At 40.7% G+C, this 23087-nt stretch overlaps 1 protein-coding gene across 2 annotated transcripts; it reads left to right on the plus strand.

Annotated features, from left to right (window-relative positions):
* The first annotated feature begins 1623 nt into the window (after window positions 1-1623).
* Window positions 1624-21576, plus strand: sp100.1 (SP110 nuclear antigen, tandem duplicate 1). 2 transcript variants are annotated; one of them, XM_078161742.1, is made up of 16 exons: window positions 1624-2149; window positions 5881-6055; window positions 6502-6735; window positions 7906-8025; window positions 8127-8260; window positions 8773-8817; window positions 8921-8960; window positions 10868-10963; window positions 11082-11219; window positions 11777-11919; window positions 12060-12128; window positions 12260-12393; window positions 17135-17252; window positions 17347-17421; window positions 17603-17746; window positions 17887-21576. In XM_078161742.1, exons 1-16 carry the CDS (start codon window positions 2003-2005, stop codon window positions 17974-17976), a joined length of 1902 nt encoding a protein of 633 aa, XP_078017868.1. In that variant the 5' UTR covers window positions 1624-2002; the 3' UTR covers window positions 17977-21576. The 2 variants fall into 2 exon arrangements, with proteins under 2 accessions (XP_078017868.1, XP_078017869.1); XM_078161743.1 differs by lacking the exon at window positions 10868-10963.
* The last annotated feature ends 1511 nt before the right edge of the window (window positions 21577-23087 follow it).

Consider the following 23087-nt stretch of genomic DNA (forward strand, 5'->3'; position numbering starts at 1 on the left):
GGAAGTGAGCACAGAATTGAAGTAGCGTAAAAACGGGATGACGAGTGAGACATGCTCATATTCTATCTAATAGAGGTTTGCAATGAATCAGTTCAGCTGGCAATTTGTTTATGTCAGTTATATTTATTCAGCTTTAATACTAATACTGAACAAAAGATCATAAGCATTCAGGACACAATCAAGAAATGTGTGAAAAATGGGGATAAAGGGGAAAAAAAGATAAAAAAAAACTTAAAAAAAAACCCTTGAGAATACTTAAAACAGTTAAAATTCAAGCAAATCTATCAGTTGAAACAAGAACAGATGGGAGTGAGATAGGATCTAAAAAATTTTTTAAATTGCCGTAAGGAAAAAAATGAGGTAAGCTATAGATTCTGCATGAATGAGAATGCAGATATTCTAAATGTCTACGAGGGCTGTGTCCCCTGCATCCCCTCGAAATCTACACAGATAGCAATAGGGTAATATAAGGAAGTAAAAAAAACAATGCTGGCCTGCATAGATGGATTACTGTCTTACCAGGCAGAGGCCCAGGGGCCCAAAATGTTAGAGCCGCCAACACACACACAAAAAAAAACACAATATTACCTCAATGAGACCCAAACTACTACAAAAAGACACAAAACAACCAAAAAAAGAAACCAAAGTACCTCAGAGACACAAAAATACCATAGCAAGACCACAAAATGACCATGAAGCTCCAAAAAAAACCAACCAAAAAAGAGCCACAAAATGACCAAAAAATACACAGAATTACCTCTGGGAAACCCAAACTACTACAGAAAGACACCAAGAAAAGAAACCAAAGTACTTCAAAGAGACACTAAAAGACCACAGAGAGACATAAAGTGACCACAGGGAAACCCGAACTACTACAAAAAGACACAAAACAACCACAGGGTGACACAAAGAGACACAAAATAACCACAAAGAGATACACAAATACCTGAAGGAGACCCAATTTACTACAAAAAGACACAAAACAACTACAAGGAAACACAAAATGTCTACAAAGCGACACAGAACCAACGAAAAAAGAAACCAAAGTACTTCAAAGAGACACAAAATGACCTAAAAAAAGACACAAAATTACCTCAGGGAAACCCGAACTACTATAAAAAGACACAAAACAACCAAAAAAGACACAAAACAACCACAAAGAGACACAAAATGACTACAAAGCGACACAAAGTGACCACAGGGAAACCCAAACTACTACAAAAAGACACAAAACAACAAAAAACCCAGAGTACCTCACATAGAGACAGAATAAGCACAGAGAGACAGAGAAACACAAAGAGATGCAAAACCACCACAAAGTCTGTGTCCTGTGTAGTAGAGGTGGTGGGGCCCTTTGCATATCTGTGCCCAGGGGCCCATTGTCTCATACTACACCCATGGGTCCTCCACCTCAACATCCTGGCTGCATCATTTCCTTCTTTCTGGTTTAAGTTTATCAACCTATTTGTGTCTCTACTTTTATTACTTTCAAGTTTTCATCAGGGGTCAAACCTGCACGTGTTGTAACATGTTCCCTGCAGGAGTCACTCTGTGGTAGATGACGCCCCCTGTGGCCACTGACCGGAACTGCGACTTATCAGCTGAAGAAAAAAACTCCTCCAACTTTCACTTTCGAAACGTCGTCAAGACGGGGCAGAGGGTTGTGCTGTGGATAGATCGGCTCTGATCGGACTTGGAGAGACTCCCGCCTGTTTTAATCTGCTTTGTTTTTCTATGTGACACAGTACAGTGAGCTGCTGCGGCATTTTTACTTTAACTGTCTAAACCCTGAACTTTGGAGCAGGACAGTGTGCAGAGGGAGGAACTGCAGCGGAGGGAGGAACTGCAGCGGAGGGAGCCTCCATAAATCACTTTACTCAGTGCCACACTGTGGATGTGACACCTCCTGACCTGTGGAGCAGCTGTGGTCTCTCTGTGGTCTCTCTGTGGTCTCTCTGGTGTGTGTGCAGAGGTTTGGGTGGAGGTGGTTGCAGCCAGGAGCATGACGGAGCCGACGTTCTGGATGGAGAAGGAGCAACTCCTTCAGTTCTTCCGTCGCCATAAAACTAAACTGTCCTGCATGGAGAACCCGCACATCTTCCTCAGCCAGCTCAGAGATCACGACCTGATCCCGGAGGACAGATACCAGGTACGTTAGTGAGGTGTTACGCAGTTGTTGTTGTTGTTGTTGTTGTTGTTGTTGTGGTCTTCTTCCTCACACACCCTCAGATACAATACAATACAAATTTATTTATATAGCAAACAACAGCGTTGACCAAAGTGCTGTTCATCAAATAGCCTATAATATACAAAAGTCAATAAATAAAACACAAGAAAAGAAAACACAAAATAAGACAACAAAAGTCTGCCAGCTCTCATACAGGGGCAGAGAAGGCCGACGGAAACAGATGGGTTTTTAAACGAAACTTAACAACAGGGAGGGTATCTGCCAGTCTAACCTGGAGGGCCAGCTCAGTCCAGAGTTTGGGGGCCACAATTGCAAAGGCTCTGTCTCCCCTCTGCGCTAACCTTGTTCTTGGGACAACAAGAAGTGATCTGGTCAGTGACCGTGATGAAACACATTTTTTCAAAAGACCGGAAAGGTAGGATGGGGCCAGCCCATAATCAAGTCGGGTGGAGACAAATGCGTGAATAACCCTCTCAAAATTATTTAAAGAAAGGACAGGCTTAACCTGTCTCGTGATGGCGGGAACAGCCTGCAGGCTGCAGGAACAAACAGGAACACAGATTTTAATATCTCTGTAACAGAGGCAGACTGGAGATGAAACATGCATCTGGAGTTTTGCCAAGAGTTGTGTCTGCCCGCCATATGTGCATGCATTCCTCGGGAGCGCGCTCAATGTAAACTACCAGGCATTGTAGGGGAGACCGGGTCGGTTGTCACAGTGCTTATTTTGTATTGTTCAACAATGTACAAACAAATGTCAGGTATAAAAGGAACACAACAACAACAACAACAACAACACATGAGAGCTGAAACAAACTGCGCTGAAAGATGAACAAATAATAGGCCAGATAAAGTAAGAATGGAGAGTAGAAAACAACAACAAAAACAGTTCACTTCACATCAGAGGTTTCATCAAATATTTATTTGTAATATTCTAAAAATGTGCAACTTTGTTGTTGTTCAGAAGAGTAAAGCAGCAAAAGCTTTTGAAATCCTTGGTCATATTTTCCAGCAAAAAAATCGTATCTTAAATGCCCCTGAAATGTTTTGCACTTTGCATCAACATCGCACATTATTTATCCTACAAGTCATGACAACAACCCACAAACTGGCAAACTGTGCTGTTACAAGATGTAACCTTTGTCCAGCTTTTCACCTCATTCTTAAAGCAACACTTACTGGACATTTTACGCTTTTCTTTGTTTAGGTTAAAATGCTCTTGCACTCCACCCCCATTTTGTAGCAAAAACGCCTAAAATGCCATACCCAAATTAAAATGACTGTAGCTTCTGAACCACTCTGGCTACATGCATGCATGAGGTCTTGCCAGAAAGAAAACTCCCTGAAGTTTCTTGTGAAAGTGTCAGAAACACTCTAGGTGATACAGAGACAGAGTAATGGGCCTCTGAAGTCAGTAAAAAATTAAAGATTTTGCCTAAAATAAAATAAAAATGTATTTCAGGATGAATAACTGTCTGTGGCTTCATCTGAGCAGGTAAATGACACTGTGGGGCTGTAGGCACACTATCAATGAACATTTGTTTCAAATTTGAAGAAGATTGCTCAAAGTATGACCATTCTACAGTGTTTTTTCCATGAAAAGATCCAGGCGGAGCTCCGAAAGAGTCACCAGTACTATCTAAAGTTAGCATTTACGTTATATTATAAAAAACTCAGTCGTCACTGACCCTGGATAACTTTCAAAACTCCGTGGTTGTTTTTGACTGTGCAGGACAGGTTATGCAGGGCTCAACAATAAGGATTGCCCGAGTGCCCGGGGCAAGTAAACCAACCGGTCGGGCATGTAAACTAACAACTCACCTGCCCGATCGGGCAAGTTGCTAAAAATAGTAATAGTTAATAACTACTTGATAAAATAAATGTATTTTCAAACGTGCTCTTCTGCTCTGATGCAGCGGTCTCTCTGCCTGAAGTCACAGGCACAGCTGTGTAACAATGTCCTGCCCACAGCCCCCACTGATATTATTTTGCGCGACGGACGCTTCATATAATAACATAACAACATACTATTTATGGTGTTATGTCATCGTGTCATTTCTGTCTCTACATGGTCACATGTTAACAATTCTCCTCTGCTCTCTGTATCGCACACGGCGGAGTTCTGCCACACACACAGGTGAGCACGCTTGAGCGGCTGGGGCCGCATTTTCCTAACCTGACCCCGAGCCCGGTGCAGTTTGTCAGCTGACAAAGTTATTGTTATGGACACTGTGTAAATAACCAACAGACTGCTGTTACGCACAGACAAACACGCTGCTCGCACAGCAGCGTAGCACGGCACTCATGCTGAGCTTGTGTTGCGTTCAGGCGTTGTCACGTAAATAACAACTTCCAACACTTAAATAGGTCATAGCACAAAACAGCAGCATGTCAAGTGACTTTTTACTTTTATTACATTCAATAAAATTGTATGTTCCTAAATCTTGAGCCACCTCATATGTAAGCTAGACAGACATTTCACCTGCTCATTACTGTACACACATGTACTGTATGTACTTAGCCCTAAAGAGCCCTTCTGGTGCCAGTAGATACATAGAAACATCCCAGAACATGAAACAAAAGTTTCACGCATGTGAAAATTATTTTTCATGCGTGTGCTTCACCTCCGCTGCTACAACTCCATCCTAGGGGAAACACTGCTGTGTGCGTTTTGTGCAACAGGTGGATGTGGTAGTCTACTGGTAGAGTAGAGAGAGAGCTAAGTAGCGTTGAAGTAGAGTAGAGCAGGGCAGAGAGATGGAAGCAAAATATATTAAACCTGGTGTTAATACAGCAGAACTGGAGAAAACTGGTGAAAAATAAATAGAGGTGGGCATGGCTCAAGTAGGGCGCAAAATTATAGACAGAGAATGACTGACAGATTTTTCACTTTAAGCCCTGACACTGTCATTTTTGTGTAGGAATTAAGCTACAATACATGATGTATGTTGTTTTAATTAATAAATACAGTGTGAATAAAGATTACATAACATAAAAATAACTGCAGTCTTTGTTATTTGATAGCCGCTTAAATTAAACAATTTTTATAGGGCAAGTAAAAACTGACACTGAAGTGAAAAAAAACCTTAGCGTTGAACCCTGTTATGTTTAGTTTGCCTCTAATGTAACAGGCTATAACGTTATTTATGACAACACAGCATCCAGTTGCTAATGGCTAATGTTAGCCTACTGTAGCGTAGCCTCTGAAACATTAACGTTATCTTCCTTGTGCGGTTCCACTTACTAGTAACATTAACGCTACTATTTAACGTTAGCACTGTAATCTTATTCTAAAATTTTTAAAACTCTGGGGTTGCGTTTGACTGTCTTGGTTGTAACGTTACACTCACTCTCCTCCTCCGTGTATCTAACGTTACCTTGCCAACGCCTATGTCTATCATAGATGTAATGAGGACGTAATGGAGGAGGGGGGAGTAGGCCTTTGGAGGGAGGTGGAGTTGCAGGAGGAGGGGGGTGGGACTTTGGAGGGAGGTGGAGTTGTGGATGTTCTAAGTGCTGTGTGAAATGCAAGAAAGAGTAGCTTTAAGGCGGAGTGTGAAAAGGCCTTTTTTTGTTTAGGGTTTTGTTTGTGTTGGCGTTGTTAAGAAGATGCTCATTTTTAATGATGCAACATTTGATCAGGCAGACACGACATGTCAGTGCAAATGTTCTCTTTGTGTGTGTGTGTGCAGAAGGTGAGTCGCATGAAGAGTAAGAACAACATAAAAAGAGGCCTTTATGACATTCTGGACTGGCTGGAAAAAGAACAGTCAAAGCGCATCATAGACTTCTGGGACTGTGTCTTCACGGAGACCATCATGAACCAGTACCCCACCCTGCGACTGCTGCACAACAAACTCAAGGACGGTCAGACTCTTTTTTTAATTTTTTTTTTTATGGTCATTAGACTGTTAATGATTGTAAATCTGCTTACTATTGAACTATTATAATTTATATTATATACTAAGACAGGTTTGTTTTTGTAAGATAGATATTTGGTATATATATTTACATGGTTTATAGTTGTGTGACAAAGTTAAATGGTAATAAAAACTATATGTAGAAAAGTCTAAGGTATAAGTTTATCTATAGGAAGTTGTCTCTCCTTTTCCGATGTGTAAATCAAATTAACTATACACTGACAATTTGCTTTTACATTATGCGTTTTATTATTTATAAATATTACTTTTTCCGTCTGTTGGCTTGCTGTATGTTCATGTCTTTTTTTTTTTTATAAATAAGTAAAATAATAAAAAAAAAAAAAAATTACAAATCTTAACATTTTAATCTCTGGGTTTTCATTTAAATCGCAGGGTCTTTCCATTTTTACCAACAACAACCAGAGAGTGATGAAACAGAGGAGTCAAATGAAGGGAAAAGGAAGAAGCTTTCGGCAGATGAGGACGGAGAGAAGAAGCAAGAAAACTCAGTAAAGAAGAGAAAACTAAGAAGTAGGAGCGCGTGCAATGAGGAGGAGGAGGAGGAGGAGCAAGCCGGTCCGTCATCTCGACTGACTCCAAGGAAAAAGTCCAAGAAATTATGCTTCTGTAAGTCGAGGTTTTACTTTTCTTAACTTACTGGGTCTCATTCATGAAATGTTAGTAAATCTATGAGAAGATTTGCACCTTGGTACTAAAAACCTACTTCAGATTCATGAACGCAATGGGAACGTCAGAAATGATCACAGGCAGGTGTGCATGTTCATGAATACCAATCAATCGTAAATTGACAGCGCACTCCTGCTTGTCAGCAATTAGCATACATCCCGCCCATGAATAGCCAGTGACCACCATATAAGGAGGTGTTAAATACCTTGGACTATGGAGAAAGAGAAAGAAGAAAAAGAAAAACTTTTCCGACGCTGAGACTGAAGTTATTTCGGGTGAAGTGGAGTTAAGGAAAACATTGTATTTTCTTCTGTTGGTAGTGGTGTGACAGGAACAGGTAAATCAAAGGTCTGGCAGGAGGTAACAGGTGCCGTTAACTCCGTGTCTTCTGTTGTAAGAACCATCCAGCAAGTTAAACGAAAATGATCCAACATGAAATTTGATGAAAAAAACCCACAAGTACGCACAAAAAACCCACAGGAAGCCGGTCACAGCTCTCTGCTGCAGATGAGCGCATTGCTTGCATCATTGCAGAAACCTCTGTGTCAGTTTGCCCTCAGCATTGTTTAAACCACTATTAAAACATCTTAATGCAGGCAGTCTGATGTCGGCATTAACCCACCGTTAAGTTTAACAACAAGTCCCTCCAACTCTCTGCTAGATTCTGATTCACCAGCTGCCCACAGGTCTTATTAAACCAAAACTCAATTTGAAATAATGTTTACGTCTCCCACGTCACAGCTCTGATAATTAAATTAAACAAAAATGACATGATGTTGGTTTGTTACTTTATTCATTCAGAGAAAGGTGTTGTCCAGTTTTGCAATATCTTATTTACACGAGCACGACGAGCAGAAAGAAGCAGCTGTAGATCTTGTTAGTATCTACGAAAAGTCCGGAGCTACTAGCATATTGATATATGCAGAAGTACTCGTCGGTTTCCCTCTGCGTACAGTTTACACACAAATTTGTTCTGCTCACATTTGATGAACGAGACCCACTGTGTCTTAATGTTTGCTGCCTTTTAGCGCACTATCACTGTGTAAATTATGTCTTTGTAGTTTCTCATTCGTAACAAAGAAATCAAAGTTCTTTTTTTTTATTCTTCAGCGTCTCCCCTGAAGAAGGGACAGAAGAGTGACATTTGGACCTGGAACATCGACAAGACACAGCTGCCTGTGACCTGTGGACAGAAGGAGGGGACACTGGACAGACAAAGACTAGCTAAAGGTAGGCAAAAGTAAAGCTCAGTGACTGGAGGATTGATTATGAATAACAGCAGATGATTGATGGCTGACATGAACACTTTCCTTATTCTCTGATGGTTTCAGGGGAGAAGTGCATTGTGTTCAAGAAACAGTGGTTTACTCCTGGTGAATTTGAGAGGTTCGCGGGGAAGAAAAGTTTCAAGAACTGGAAGTTGAGCATTCGATGTCAGGGCACCCCACTGGAAAAACTTGTAAAGGTTTGTTGAAAAGTGAATTTGAAATACATGTGGAACACGACTGTGTGACACAACTTGCTTTTCTCTAAAGCAGCAGTGTGTAGGATTTAGTGGCTTCAAGTTAGAATCCTTTAGTGTTCATTGTTCAGGCGGTTTTTACTTGGAGCCTTGTCAAATAAATCCAAACCTATATGACTGGACCGTGTGGGACTTTAATTGAAAGGACAGACACAGGAAATGTCCACGCTCAGCAGTCAGACAGGAGTCAGGTTAATTTCCAGGGCTGGTACCTGCGGTTATTCCACAGGCTACAGCTCATTCTAAGATAAGGAAAACACAATGATTCTTATTTTCAGGTGATTTTACACTAAAGAAAACATACTTATTATGATATATTCAATCTTTGCTAATATACCCCCCTAAATCCTACACACTGGACCTTTAACGTTGGTCATGTTAGCATGCCTTGTTGGATATCTTTACAGACAGGTTGTTGTGGAAATATTATTTTCTGTTTTTGAATTTCACTGCAGGAAGGTCACCTGAAGGCAGCAAATTACAAAAGAGGGTGTAAAAAGGTAAGAACAAGAACTGATGAAAATACATTCAAACTTTGTGGTGTATCTTCTTGTTATTGGTGCTGCTGATCTGAGCCGTATCCATTTTATATCTCTTTGCTAGGCCAAGAGGTCACTGGTGCTGGATGATCATTCCATAACAGGTCAGTGGTGGTTGAAGGACCTTAAAGCGTACTTAGGCCCAATCCCAATACCCCCCTTGTCCACTACCCCTTAGCCCTTGGTCTTACCCCTAGCCATTTCCCAGTATCCCTTGGCCCTCGAAATGAAGCAACAAGGGGTAGGGGTTGAAATCCTTCCCTAGGAATTGGGACACCACTCACTACGTCACTGTGTCGGTTACGTTCACACATATGTAACTATTTTAAACAGGAGGCTGCGAGCCATCTACATTTCCAACCAGCATCTACAATGGAGTCTCCAGTTGAGCTCATCCAAACTATCGTATTTACATTATTCATCATGCTTTGTTTGATGAACAACAGATGACAGGGGACTTCTGCTAGCTAGCTAACCAGCTAACATTACGAGGCAGCATAGTTATACTAGCTGGCGTGTTATCCTAATGTGAAAAATCCGACAATTTTTGCAGAACAGGACAGATGACAGATGCCAGATAGCGCGAGCTAGCTAGCTAGCCAACAAGCAACCTGACGACGGTAACGTTAGCTATGTATGAACTTTTCTCCCTGTCTCTTGCTTGGTGGTAGCCATGGCGACGTCGACCCCTCGCTGGCAAGTCAGCATCTGAAATCCCTTGCTCCGAAGGGCTAGTTTCATACCCACTACTCCTCGTTATGCCCCCTACACGCAAAAAGGAATTGGGACACCACTACCCCTCGCGGGAACGTACAAATGTAGGGGTAGGGCTAAGGGGGGGTACTGGGACAGGCCCTTAAAAGTAAAAGTACAGATGTCTTACCAGGATATGACTCTAGCAGAAGTTAAAGTCACTTACTAGAATACCGTTAAACTTCCATTAGTAGCCCGGGCTATTATTTACTTAAAGCACAGGCCTCTAATTGAGACAGGCCTTTATTTGTCAAAATGTGTAGCCACACCGGGCTACTGAAAGGGACGAGATGTTTAATTTGGACCAGGCTTTTAATTGAAGTTGCTGAAAGTAAAAGTACAAGTAAATGCTGTTAATAAAAAAGCAAGCGCTCAGAATTCTGAGGATCATCAAGTTTATTTCTGAGCCTGTACACCACCTTACAAATGGAGTGTACACTACACTTGAAGAAAAACAAGGTCTTCTTAAAAACATTTCGAATTTAAAAGCATTTAAAGAAAACTTTTGACTATCCAGGGCTGACACACTGCAGTCACAAACCTTTATCTCTTTGAATCATTACTCGCCCTCTCTCTTGTGGGACGCCATTTTCTGCTTTCATCGTGAAGCCGATCTCATTGAGTGGAAATTAGTCGCTAGCATGTAGCATCTAATCTAACGTGCAGTCTAGACTTGACTGTAAATCCAAACTTAACTTTGGCTTGCAGAAATGTAGTGTAGTTAGGGCTGCTTCCAACTAAGAATTTTCCTAGTCGACCAATAGTCGTCATTTAGAGCCATTAGTCGACTAGTCTCCTGCATGTTTCTGATATGAATGTAATGATTAAATGATTAATTTTGGTGGTTTGAGTTGAAGGTGTGAGAAAGAATAGTATCAGTAACATTGTTAACACTGTGCTACATTACAGAGAAATACAAAACCGTACTAATGAACCTTCATTAATATAGGCCTATATTTTATCTCCAAGTGCACGTCACACACTGAGCGAGCCGCCTGTTAATGACGCTGTGGGCTAATGGGCATGTAGCTACTTCCGTGTTTCAGATGATACGTCACGTTTGTAGTCGACCAATGAAGATGAGTTTACATATCACCTTGGGTTCGTCCTTCACCTTCTCAAAATGATCCCACACTTTGGATTTCCTGCCCAACATGTTATTAACTAGCCTGTGGAATAATGAGGCAGAAATCATTGACATATACAAGCAACAGAAACATGGCTGTTCACCTCCTCCTCCTCTTTTTTTTTTTTTTAGTGTCTGATGAAGAAGAAGATGAAGACGAGGACAGCGAGCAGGACAAGGAAGACCAGGTTTCATCAAGCAGCAAAGAAAGTTCCACAGATGACACAGGTGCTGGTTTCTACAAAGTGATATTCAGGCTTAAAACACATTTATGCTCACAATAGAAATAACTGAAGATATGTATCCTGTCCTCATGTTAGTCATACTTTAAACATGTCCGTTACAGATGATGAAAGACAGACGGAGGAACGGCCTCAGCAGCAGCCACAAACCAGTACAACAAGACATGACCGTGGCAGGAAGGAGTTCAGTGTTACATGTGGAGCTTTATCTGCGACATTACACAGAAATCGGTTTGCATCAGGTAACTGTCTCCCACTGTACACAAAGTCGCGAAATACACTCAGTGGCCACTTTATTAGGTACACCTTGCTGGCACCAAGTTGGACCTCCTTCTTAATTCTTGGTGTCATAGACTCAACAAGGTGCTGGAAACATTCCTCAGAGATTTTGGTCCATATTGACATGATGACATCACACAGTTGCTGCAGATTTGTCGGCTGCACATCCATGATGAGAATCTCCCGTTCCAGCACATCCCAAAGGTGCTCTATTGGACTGAGATCTGGTGACTGTGGAGGCCATTGGAGTACAGTGAACTCATTGTCATGTTTGAGATGATGTGAGCTTTGTGACATGGTGCGTTATCCTGCTGGAAGTAGCCATCAGAAGATGGGTACACTGTGGTCATAAAGGGATGGTGATTGGCTGAATAGCGCAGCAGTTGAACATGTGCACCTCATAAAGTGGCCAGTGAGTGTATGTGTATCTGCACAACCTGTTTATTGTGTGGGTGTGTCACTCTAGTGATAAGGTGTAATGAAATGTGTCCTAACCAGCTGACTCTAAACTCACCACCAGGGACTCGTGGGAAGAGTCTTCGTACTGAGACGAGCTGGATGACTCCGGAAGAGTTTGTGAAGGAGGCGTCGTGTCCAGATGCAGATGCCACCTGGAGGAAGGACATCCTGTATGAAGGGGAACCACTCAGCATCCTCATAGAGGTGACCATGATCAGGGTGATGTGTTATTATAAAGTGTGTGTCTCTGTGTTTCTGACAGAAGCACAGGATTGTACAGAGCCTAAAAGACCTAAAGTACAGTCTGAGACAAAGAGAACGACACTGCTGATTTGTCTTTTCAGGCAGACATCTTGAAGATCCACTCACTGCTGTGTAAATGCGGACTGTGCAAACCAGATAGTGAAGACCTGGTGAGTTTGTTGATCAGTCAGTTTCAGACAAGCAGCATTTCCTCATTCCACACTCATCTTTGTTCTGCATAAACAATGTGATGGCCATTGCTGATGTTCGTTTTTGAGTTGCTGTTGTGTCTTTTTGGCAGGATGATCAGAAAAACGACGATGAGTGTTGCGTCTGTAAAGGTGCAGGAGAAGAAGAGTTGGTGGAGTGTGACCACTGCCCTCGCTCCTTCCACCAGAGATGTCACCTGCCTCATGTAGAGGACGACATTTTAGGGTGAGCTTTGATCAGAAACAGAAGACAACCAAAACAGGAAACATTTTTATGTGATCTCAGTTTATTCTTTTCATTGAAACTGAAAGAGATAGAGGTAGACCAGTGGGATTTTATATTTATACTAGATTTATATTAGATTTTTTATTTATACTCATGTGGCAGACCCTACGCCGTAGCATACAAATGTGACCTTCGCCATTGTGAGCGTTTATACTTGTGCGGTGGTGTGTCTGTGTTACTCTGCAGTTACACCTCTAAAACACTAGTCAGCGGTGGAGGTTTCTGTGAAGTACTGTAAAGTTTAGTTGATTCAAAACACACATTAAACACACATTAAACATGGCTTAATAGAGACAGTTTCAAACAGAAGTACACAAATCAGCTTCACTACAACTGGCAGCATTCACAGACAAACACTTGTCTTTATCTGGACACATTTTCCCCACAAATACAACATGCTAACGTTATTAGCACAAGCCTATGGCATTTTACATTGTAAAAATTAGCCTAGCGGCTAGCAGACTTCTCTCTACTCATATAAAACCAGAGACAACAGCAACATTTGACAAAGGTAACGGCACATAATTTGGCTCCATTACAACTCACAAGGTTCACTGACAAAACAACTGTCTTATACTAAACACGTTTTCCAAACAAGTACAACATGCTAACGTTATTAGCACAAGCCTACGGCGTTTTACATTGTATTAGTGACGAGTGGAGATTTCCTCTTAACAGACTTAAAATGTTATTTTTGTGGAGGCTTTATTGTCTTCGCAATTTATTGTTTCTTATCTGTGAAATTAAAGTAAATAAAATATTTGTTTCCACTGAGGGAAATGGTTTCAGCTTACAGAAATAGACAGGAGGTCTGCGTCGCTAAATTTCTGGGGAGGTGCATGTCAGGCTATGGCTTAAGGAACGCCGTCGGTTCAACGCAGAAGTATAGATTCCGCCTTAAACTCAAGGAATGGCTGATTAGAATTTGTTGGTCAGAGGTCAAGGTCACTGCTGCTGGACCAAAAATCCTCAGGTAAACACTGTAGCTATATCATTGTGATAAGGTGATATGTAAATATTGTGCTTCCAGCTTGTATCGCTGCCCCCAAACGGGCAAAAATCACTTAATCCATGTTCAAGCTCTGATTTATTCCATCTTAATAATTAATGTTTTTCTCATTAAAAATGCAGGTAGCAGTAGCTGCAGTGGATATACTCCTATGCTGTTGGGAAACTTCCTATTAAACTCTCCAACTTTCATAAGCAAACTCCTCTATGTTGGTCTCTTCTTTATAAGCAGAAGTATTCTCCTCACAAATGTGTTTATGGAGCAGAGCCAATATACGTATAGAAATGAGTCCATTTTCTTTGAACAATGGTTTAACAGCAACATTGTGCTTGTGACGCAACTATTTGACAACTTTTGTATTCACGTAGTGATTTCAAAGACAGTATTCCTGTCTCCCAACGTGAGTAACACTGTAGTAAATGCACTGCTAACTGGCATCATATTAATCAGACATTCACTTATTCCAAGAACAGTACTGCTAAATATAATTGGACAGGTCAGACTCTTGATGGTGAGACATGTAGTCCTGTATTCACTCTTCCTTCCTGCCCAACAAAACCAAAGAGCTGCTTTTTAGAGTTATAGATAGATATTATCCAGAGAATTCTGTTATTTATAAATACATCCCTGATATAACTGACAAATGCACCTTCTGTAACAATATGGTAGAAACATTATAACACTTACTCTCTCAATATGTACACTGATTTACTGTTGGACATTTCGACAGGAACATTTCACTCAAAGAACCTGCTCTCTTAATAATTTTTTTTTTTTTTTAAATATTTTTTCCCCCAAAAAATAAACAATATATAATTAATTTGCTCATTATCTTGGCTAATTTTTGTCATCATAAAACAAAATACTTTTTTGTAAAATTGCCCTCATATCCTTTTAAGAATCCCGCTGGGGTCGATGTCAGCAAAGGCATGTGGTTGCTAGAGGTTCCCACCACCGAACCAAACGGGATCAGATTCCTCAGGGGGCTTCAGGATAAGACAGTAGCCCCTTTTACACTGCCAGATTTTCCGCAAATGTGGGGCCGTTTGGCCGGCAAGCTGCAAGCCGGAGCCGGATTGGCGAGTTGATCCGAGCCGCCCAATTTTCCGCTTCGTAGGGTAGACATATTGGTGGAACCTTTTTAGTTTAAACAGACAGAGACGGCCTTCCGCCATGGGAGGAGCTGTTGATGACTTATGGGAGGAGCTGTTGATCACGCCGCACGTGTGAGCCACTGGCGGTGGATAAACAGGAAACAGCTGATAGCAGGAATTAGCGAGCAGCTAGTAACAAGAGGGAAACACAAACCTGACAGACACTGTAAAGATGAGCAACTGAGGAGACAAGGAATTGCGAGCCCTCCTTGCCCTCACAAACGAAGAGGCCATTAACGGGCAGATGACGGGGACGGTGAAGTGATTTTGCTTTTATACTGCCAATGCTGAAAAAAGACTGATTGGGCTTTCCTGCAAATTTGCACAATGACCTATGGCTAAGCCACGCCCCCCTCCACTCACTCGGACAAACAATTAACATTCAGTGACGGGCGCTATGGCAGGTGTCACAATACATGGCATTTCACAGGAGACAATTGATGATTTTTGGGGACATAACGATCAGATGTCATTACCCATGTTTCCATCAGCCTGTTTAGATGCGCATCTAGAAGTATCACATCGGAAAATTATGATGGAAACGCCAAAATCCCCTGATTCGCACAAACTAAAATACGCTCGCTATAGCCGGGTTTTGGTTGATTAAAAAAAAATGTTGATTCGCAAAACGAGATGGAAACAGTTATGTTCGAATTAAGTCTGACGTAGTGCACCTCTCTCCATGGTGATATCCACACTCTGGGTCGGGAAGGTGGTAATGCATTTACAAGCTGGTTGCCAACCGCCAGGAAACGTAGAAGAAGAAGAATGCGAGACTTGTTTTGTTTCCGGTTCTATGGAAAACTCGCGCGAGTTCGTAGTTTTCACCAAAGTCTGTACATTTAATGGAAACACACAGGATTCGTATTTCTTTTAATGCACATTTCCCAATGATTCAAATCACTTTTGGATGGAAACATAGCTAGTGAAAAGTAACCAAAATGGCCTAAACTACGCATTGGAGGGATATATTCATCATTTTATTGTTGAGAAGGTCGATGAAAAGCTTACCATCAAAGACAACAAGTTAAAGTGCCACTGAAGTTAAGGTTTTTGGCTCAGAATATGAGAAAAGGATAACGGCCTTTTTACCATCTTTACCAAGAGTGTCTCTCCGTTAGTTTGGTGCTACAGTATTTACACTGAATCATTCAGCAGAATGTTTGCCAACCTTTGTTATCTCTGCCATTACAGATAAGTTAATGAAGCTAAGCTCCAGAAGTTAACGTTAGCTTAACTAGAGCCCTTTGGACAACAGCTAACAATGATGTACGATCACCAAAGTACAAAACTAGAACAAAATAGGCTAATGAACTCCCAGCAAACAAGGTGACATGATGAACAACGCAGCTAGAAGCTAACGTTAGGCTAACTTTAGCTAACGTTAACTAGAGATGTTAAAGATAACTTTATATTTCTTTCCAGCAAAGTGACAATATGTTGCCTCAAACACAATGTTGACTTACCTTAGAACAGATGTAGACATCATTGTTAATCTTATTCACGTTGAGTTGATGTTGTGGTCTAACGTTACCACACAGCTTTATCCAAAGGAGACACTTTTCTCGGTTGAGATGTGGTTTAAAGTGTAAAAAATACACCTGGTCGCCCAGCCTCTCAGGATACCTTGTGTCAGAGTTGCATGTACCCCATGCACACCGTTTGACCATTTTTAAACTTCAAATCTCAGAAAAAGCTCATAAAACCGAACAAAACTGACTTTCTGTAATGCATTTCAATGGACGTCCAGGTAGAGAATGTCCGAGTGTATGGGAATGGCTATACGCACTGTGATTGGCTCATTGCGTTTGAGGGCGGGACTTAGCCATAGGTCAATTCCTATCTAAAAGGGGCTAGTAACCCTGGAATCTGAGCCAAGTCCTCAACGGTGCACGTCTCAAGCCTGTTGGAGACGGGAGGTTCAAGACGTAAAAGCGAATTCTTCTGTCCTTTTAAGAATTCAGATTTATATATATCATAAAACAATATCAAACTTAAAATTATGTAATAAAAAACTGACTGAAACAATTGATTTATGCATATCTTACAATTTTATAACCAATTAGGTAAACCCTGTGTGTGTGTGTTTTCATTGTGTTCATTTGTGTTTTTTATTATTATTATTAATTATTTATTTATTTATTTTTTACTTTTGTTTTGTATTTATCACTAAGAGTGTGCCTATTACATTGTTTTCATTTATGATGTATGGTCATTGCTCTCCACCTTATGTGCAAAGTGAATGTAACGACCAAAGTAGCATCAGTGGAGTCAGGGAGATGCCTATTTCAGCAGACTTTAAATTTACTAGCTCATCAAATGACATGTTATACAAACTGAGTCAATAAATCTCTACCTTTGTAACATGTTCCACCCGTCCTGTGTCAGTGGGATTAACGTGGTTAAAATGAAACACAAATTAAAAGCATCTATATATCTATATTCTGTTCAGGATGGATACTTCTCAGATGTTTTATATGTATGTATTAATATATTTTGTTTGTGTGTGTGTGAGCAGGGACGACAGACCATGGATGTGCACATTCTGTGTATTCAGAACCTCTCAGTCGTGGCTTTACCCAGATCAGCAGAAGAAGGAAGAAGTCGTGTCTCGCCAGATATCCCAACGCATGCTGGTGAGCACGCCGTCTGACTCTGTGCCCTCACATCGTAACGCCTGCCTCTCTGACACACCGCCGCCTCTCACCTCCTCTTCTCTTAAATCAACAGCAATGCCAGTATCTCCTCCTGTATCTGTGCAGTGCTGATGGGGAACAAATATTTGCCACCAACCCATGCCTCTACGTGAGTCTCTGTCTTGCTCCTCTCATGCACCTGTTTACTGTCTTCATATTTGTGGGAAATAATACAGATAAAGAGGAATGACGCTGTCCTCAGGTGCTTATGATGGTCTGAAGCTCGTGTAAACACGCAAAGTTGTTGCAGAGTGTTGAGTATTTCATTCATTTCTGCTCGGCACCCACAGTTGCAAGATTACTCCACTGTGATCAAGACTCCCATGTGGCTCGGTAAAGTTGCAGACAAACTCCAGGAGCAACTCTACCAGACGGTTGGAGAGTTTGTGTCCGACGTCCAGCTCATTTTCACCAACTGTGCCACGTACAACCGAGTAAGTAACAAGAGAGAACCTCACAATCTCACTTCAAAAGGTCCGAACTATTCCTTTAAAAAAAGGAGGTTTTCATCAACAGTTAAGTACATGTTTTAAGTATGTGTTTTAGTGACATGGACTGTTGTGTTCTTTTGCAGGACAACGCTGAATTCCTTGCCAAGGGCAACGGACTGAAGGAGTTATTTGATCGAGAATTTAAAAGTGTGTTCAACATCAGTAATAACTGATGACGGGTAAACGGTGTTCCGTTTTCAAACTCAGTAACTTTTTGGGATAGGTTAAGAAATGATGATGTAATGAGCCCTGTGGTATATGTCTTTCTGACTGATGCCTCTGCTGCAGTCACAGTATTTCAGAATAATAATCAATAAGAGGTAAAGGTACTTTAACTGGAATTAAGTCAGACAGAAATGATCCAGTATTACTTGAGGTCTTTTTGCGGTAAGGATACCTGCAGTGACAGAGCTGTTAGTGGCCGAGTTGCATTGTGGGTAATGTAGCCGCCAGGTTTTTCATGGATGCAAATTGTCACTGGAATAATAATAATAGGACAATATCTGTTGTTCTGATTTTGATCCAGTGTTACAGGAGAGTAATGCTGAATGAGCAGAGCACTCAGGTTACTGAACTTTTAAAAAATACTGTAGTTTGATTAAAGTGAGTGTCACTACCAGGGCTGGGTTAAAATAATCGATTCATCCAATCCAAATCGATCGTCATTTGAATGACACTATATCGATTCATAAAATCCCAGATTGATCTTTTAATATATATGTTTCCCCACAGATGTGTGAAGCTTTAACCACGTTAATCTCGCCATTAGTAAACGAGCCGCGGCGCTTAATTATTAACTTTCAAAGTCTTGAGAAGCTCTGAAGTTACCAGCTCCTTTATCTGTAACTGTAACTGTGTCATTTATTATCATGCTGCAGCAGCCTGCTGTGTGTGCGTCGGTCCTGCTGCGCCACTTCTAAGGGCTTTAACGCCTGGGAAACGTGAGGTCGGATTCTTGGGACTACTTTTGTGCCTTTTTTTTTTTATGCAAGCTTTCACGAGCGTGAGGGCAGGTTGCGTCTGAGGTTGCTAAGCAACCTTAAGCACCGAATCATATTCTGTTCACCTGAAATCCTGAGTGCAGAGCTGATCTTTCTTCCAGGAGCTGTTTATAAGTGTGTAGGCCTGTTGTCTATGGGACAGATGTAAAGCTCTGGGTGGCCCTGCACTAACATGATCAACTTCATATTTATCACAGGCTGATATTTAGGGGTGAAGTGAAAGATATCTGCCGGCTGTGATTTGTTGTCACATGACATGGTGCATGCTGCTGCGTTCCTCAAGTTAAACTCTCAGTTTATCTCAGGGCGCAGCCGTCACACCCTGAAAAATGGGCGGTCAGGAACGCGTGCATGGTGCAACGGCGTCTATATTGAAAACAGTGAATTTGAGGGCTCAAAAAACGCAGCATGTGTACGGCCCCTTTCGCACACACAAATACTGAGTAGAGATGTTGGGGTGGAGACAGAAAAGTGAAGTTAACTTGAGCTGAGGACAGGACAATACAGCTGATCAGCAACATGTAAACATGAAGAAAACATGAAGTGATATCTCAGTCTGCTCTGTCTGCAGTCTCTCGTCTACCGCCACTGATATTATGTAATAAACAAGCACAGACACTTTACAGCTAATAGCAAATTGTTACTAACAAGCTGAAACAACAACAAATTTTTATGTCTCAGGGTTTAGCTCAGTTTGTCTCGTATCTTAAAACTTACCGGTGGTCATGTGACCTGTGGTCATGTGACCTGCAGGTAGTGAGTCTCCTCAGCAGCAGAGAGGACAGCAGGACTGATACTGACTGATGTCTGTGTTCTTTATTCTTCCTAAACTTCACTCAGTATTGTGATGTCAGGAATATGATTTATTTTATTGACATTTTTATTCTGTTTCCAGTGAGACATTAAATTTATATTGTGACTTTGCTGTTTTAATATTGCTGTTGTTGCTCTAGAAACATTTAGTTTTAAAATATTCACTTTTAATTCTGTTCTGAATTTATTCTTTTTTAACAATAATTCCTTGTACATTTCGCACTATTAGTTCTCTGAGAATCTCTTTCACATACTAGCAAAAATTGGTATTGTAACTGAAATATCCCCAATCGAATCGATATCAAATAGAATCGAATTGAATCGGGACCTTGTGAATCTAAATGGAATCTATTCAGGAAATCAGTGGCGATACTCAGCCCTAGTCACTACAGTACTTGTGAACAGTGAACTTATCATTTTGGGATGATCCTCAGCACATGATGAGATTTCAGAACAGCTGAAACTGCTTATAGTGATCACGGGTCATATTGATGACTATACACAGACGATTATTATGATTATTTTCTTTATTTCTCACACAGGTTACCATCTCATTGACATGTGCAGTCTATATTTATGACATGAATATACAATCAAAAGCACAGCTTTGCTATTTACTGAATTTTATTGACTGTTTAAAATACAGCACAACTGTTTCATTCCATGACCGGGCATTATCACATGACGAGGTCGGCTTTAATCGCAGGTGCTTTCCCTGTGTGTATTCATTTTCTGTCTCCATTACTAGCAGCTGTAAAATGACTTTCTTTTATTTGTCATGAATTCAATGTGCACGCGACACCAGCCTCAGGTGGTCGGTAAAGTAAAATAATAGTAATACATTTACCCTAGGTTTAAAAGGATAGTGCACCCAAAAAAGGAAATTCAGCCATTATCTACTCACCCAAAAAAAAACACATAATTGAAACCACAAAATATCTCCATACTGCTCTAACTGCCTCTCTGTGCAAAAGCACGTGAACACACATGAAGGCGGTGCCCATGTCTCACGGTCTCGCGCAAGCGCACACGTGAACGCGGTCCACAGAGAAGCAGTCAGAGCTACAGGCTACAGTGAGACTAAAAACAGAGTTCAAATGACGTTTTTCCAAACAACTTTTTATGTCGGGGCTTCAGGACACTTGGATCACTACGGACGAGCAGTATGGAGATATTTTGTGGTTTCAATTATGTGTTCTTGGACGTTTTAATCTGGGGCGCCGTCAGCCTACATTAGGTGGTTGTGTTGCTACCCACTCTCCCCTTGGATCTCCACAAGTGATGTGAGGACTCTAAAACTTCACCTGAGCCTCCCTCGGCATATGGGTGAGTAGATAATGGCTGAATTTTCATGTTTGGGTGCACTATCCCTTTAAATTAATTCTCTAGAAGTTCTCATGTATGTGGATGTGGACGACTTGATTACTGTTAGCAAATTATTTAACAGCGTTTGTAAAGGAACGATTGTGTCCCAAGCTTTTTGAGGTAGATCACTAATTGTGATCTTTTTATCACAGTATAATTCTACTGCAGTGCATTTTGTTTACTCCTAAAGGGTGCAATATAGTCAGTGCCTTTCTTTATTGATGTAACAAACATTTTTAATATTTCTGTGTTTTTATTAAACAGGAGTTTGTACAATGGAGACAAACTATTTTATATTAGTACTTTAAAGTTAAGTAAAAATTAATTTTCTGTGTGTTGCGTCAAACCTTCTTTTTATTGACATGTTTCCTCTGATGTTGCACCACATGTGAGGAGAGTGTCAAGATGTATGTATTATGACAAAAGTCAGTATTTGACTTTGTATTTGTCTGAAACGTTCATCATGCAAATGATCAAACAGGATTTTTCATGTAATTCCACAGTATTTCAGCTATGAATCAGTTGCACTCTGTCTCTGATCTGTCGCCGGTGGATGTTTGTTTTTAAAATAAAATATATATGTACATCTTTAAAGACGTCTCATTTTGATAAACCTGCCTCTTTAATCATCTCAAGACCCCTCAGATTTTGTTTGGCACCTGAGCTACTGATACAGGATACATACACGAGATGGAAGTGAGCACAGAATTGAAGTAGCGTAAAAACGGGATGACGAGTGAGACATGCTCATATTCTATCTAATAGAGGTTTGCAATGAATCAGTTCAGCTGGCAATTTGTTTATGTCAGTTATATTTATTCAGCTTTAATACTAATACTGAACAAAAGATCATAAGCATTCAGGACACAATCAAGAAATGTGTGAAAAATGGGGATAAAGGGGAAAAAAAGATAAAAAAAAACTTAAAAAAAAACCCTTGAGAATACTTAAAACAGTTAAAATTCAAGCAAATCTATCAGTTGAAACAAGAACAGATGGGAGTGAGATAGGATCTAAAAAATTTTTTAAATTGCCGTAAGGAAAAAAATGAGGTAAGCTATAGATTCTGCATGAATGAGAATGCAGATATTCTAAATGTCTACGAGGGCTGTGTCCCCTGCATCCCCTCGAAATCTACACAGATAGCAATAGGGTAATATAAGGAAGTAAAAAAAACAATGCTGGCCTGCATAGATGGATTACTGTCTTACCAGGCAGAGGCCCAGGGGCCCAAAATGTTAGAGCCGCCAACACACACACAAAAAAAAACACAATATTACCTCAATGAGACCCAAACTACTACAAAAAGACACAAAACAACCAAAAAAAGAAACCAAAGTACCTCAGAGACACAAAAATACCATAGCAAGACCACAAAATGACCATGAAGCTCCAAAAAAAACCAACCAAAAAAGAGCCACAAAATGACCAAAAAATACACAGAATTACCTCTGGGAAACCCAAACTACTACAGAAAGACACCAAGAAAAGAAACCAAAGTACTTCAAAGAGACACTAAAAGACCACAGAGAGACATAAAGTGACCACAGGGAAACCCGAACTACTACAAAAAGACACAAAACAACCACAGGGTGACACAAAGAGACACAAAATAACCACAAAGAGATACACAAATACCTGAAGGAGACCCAATTTACTACAAAAAGACACAAAACAACTACAAGGAAACACAAAATGTCTACAAAGCGACACAGAACCAACGAAAAAAGAAACCAAAGTACTTCAAAGAGACACAAAATGACCTAAAAAAAGACACAAAATTACCTCAGGGAAACCCGAACTACTATAAAAAGACACAAAACAACCAAAAAAGACACAAAACAACCACAAAGAGACACAAAATGACTACAAAGCGACACAAAGTGACCACAGGGAAACCCAAACTACTACAAAAAGACACAAAACAACAAAAAACCCAGAGTACCTCACATAGAGACAGAATAAGCACAGAGAGACAGAGAAACACAAAGAGATGCAAAACCACCACAAAGTCTGTGTCCTGTGTAGTAGAGGTGGTGGGGCCCTTTGCATATCTGTGCCCAGGGGCCCATTGTCTCATACTACACCCATGGGTCCTCCACCTC

Source organism: Epinephelus lanceolatus, chromosome 18 (assembly GCF_041903045.1).
Source record: "Epinephelus lanceolatus isolate andai-2023 chromosome 18, ASM4190304v1, whole genome shotgun sequence".
In the NCBI taxonomy this organism is placed as follows: Eukaryota; Metazoa; Chordata; class Actinopteri; order Perciformes; family Serranidae; genus Epinephelus; species Epinephelus lanceolatus.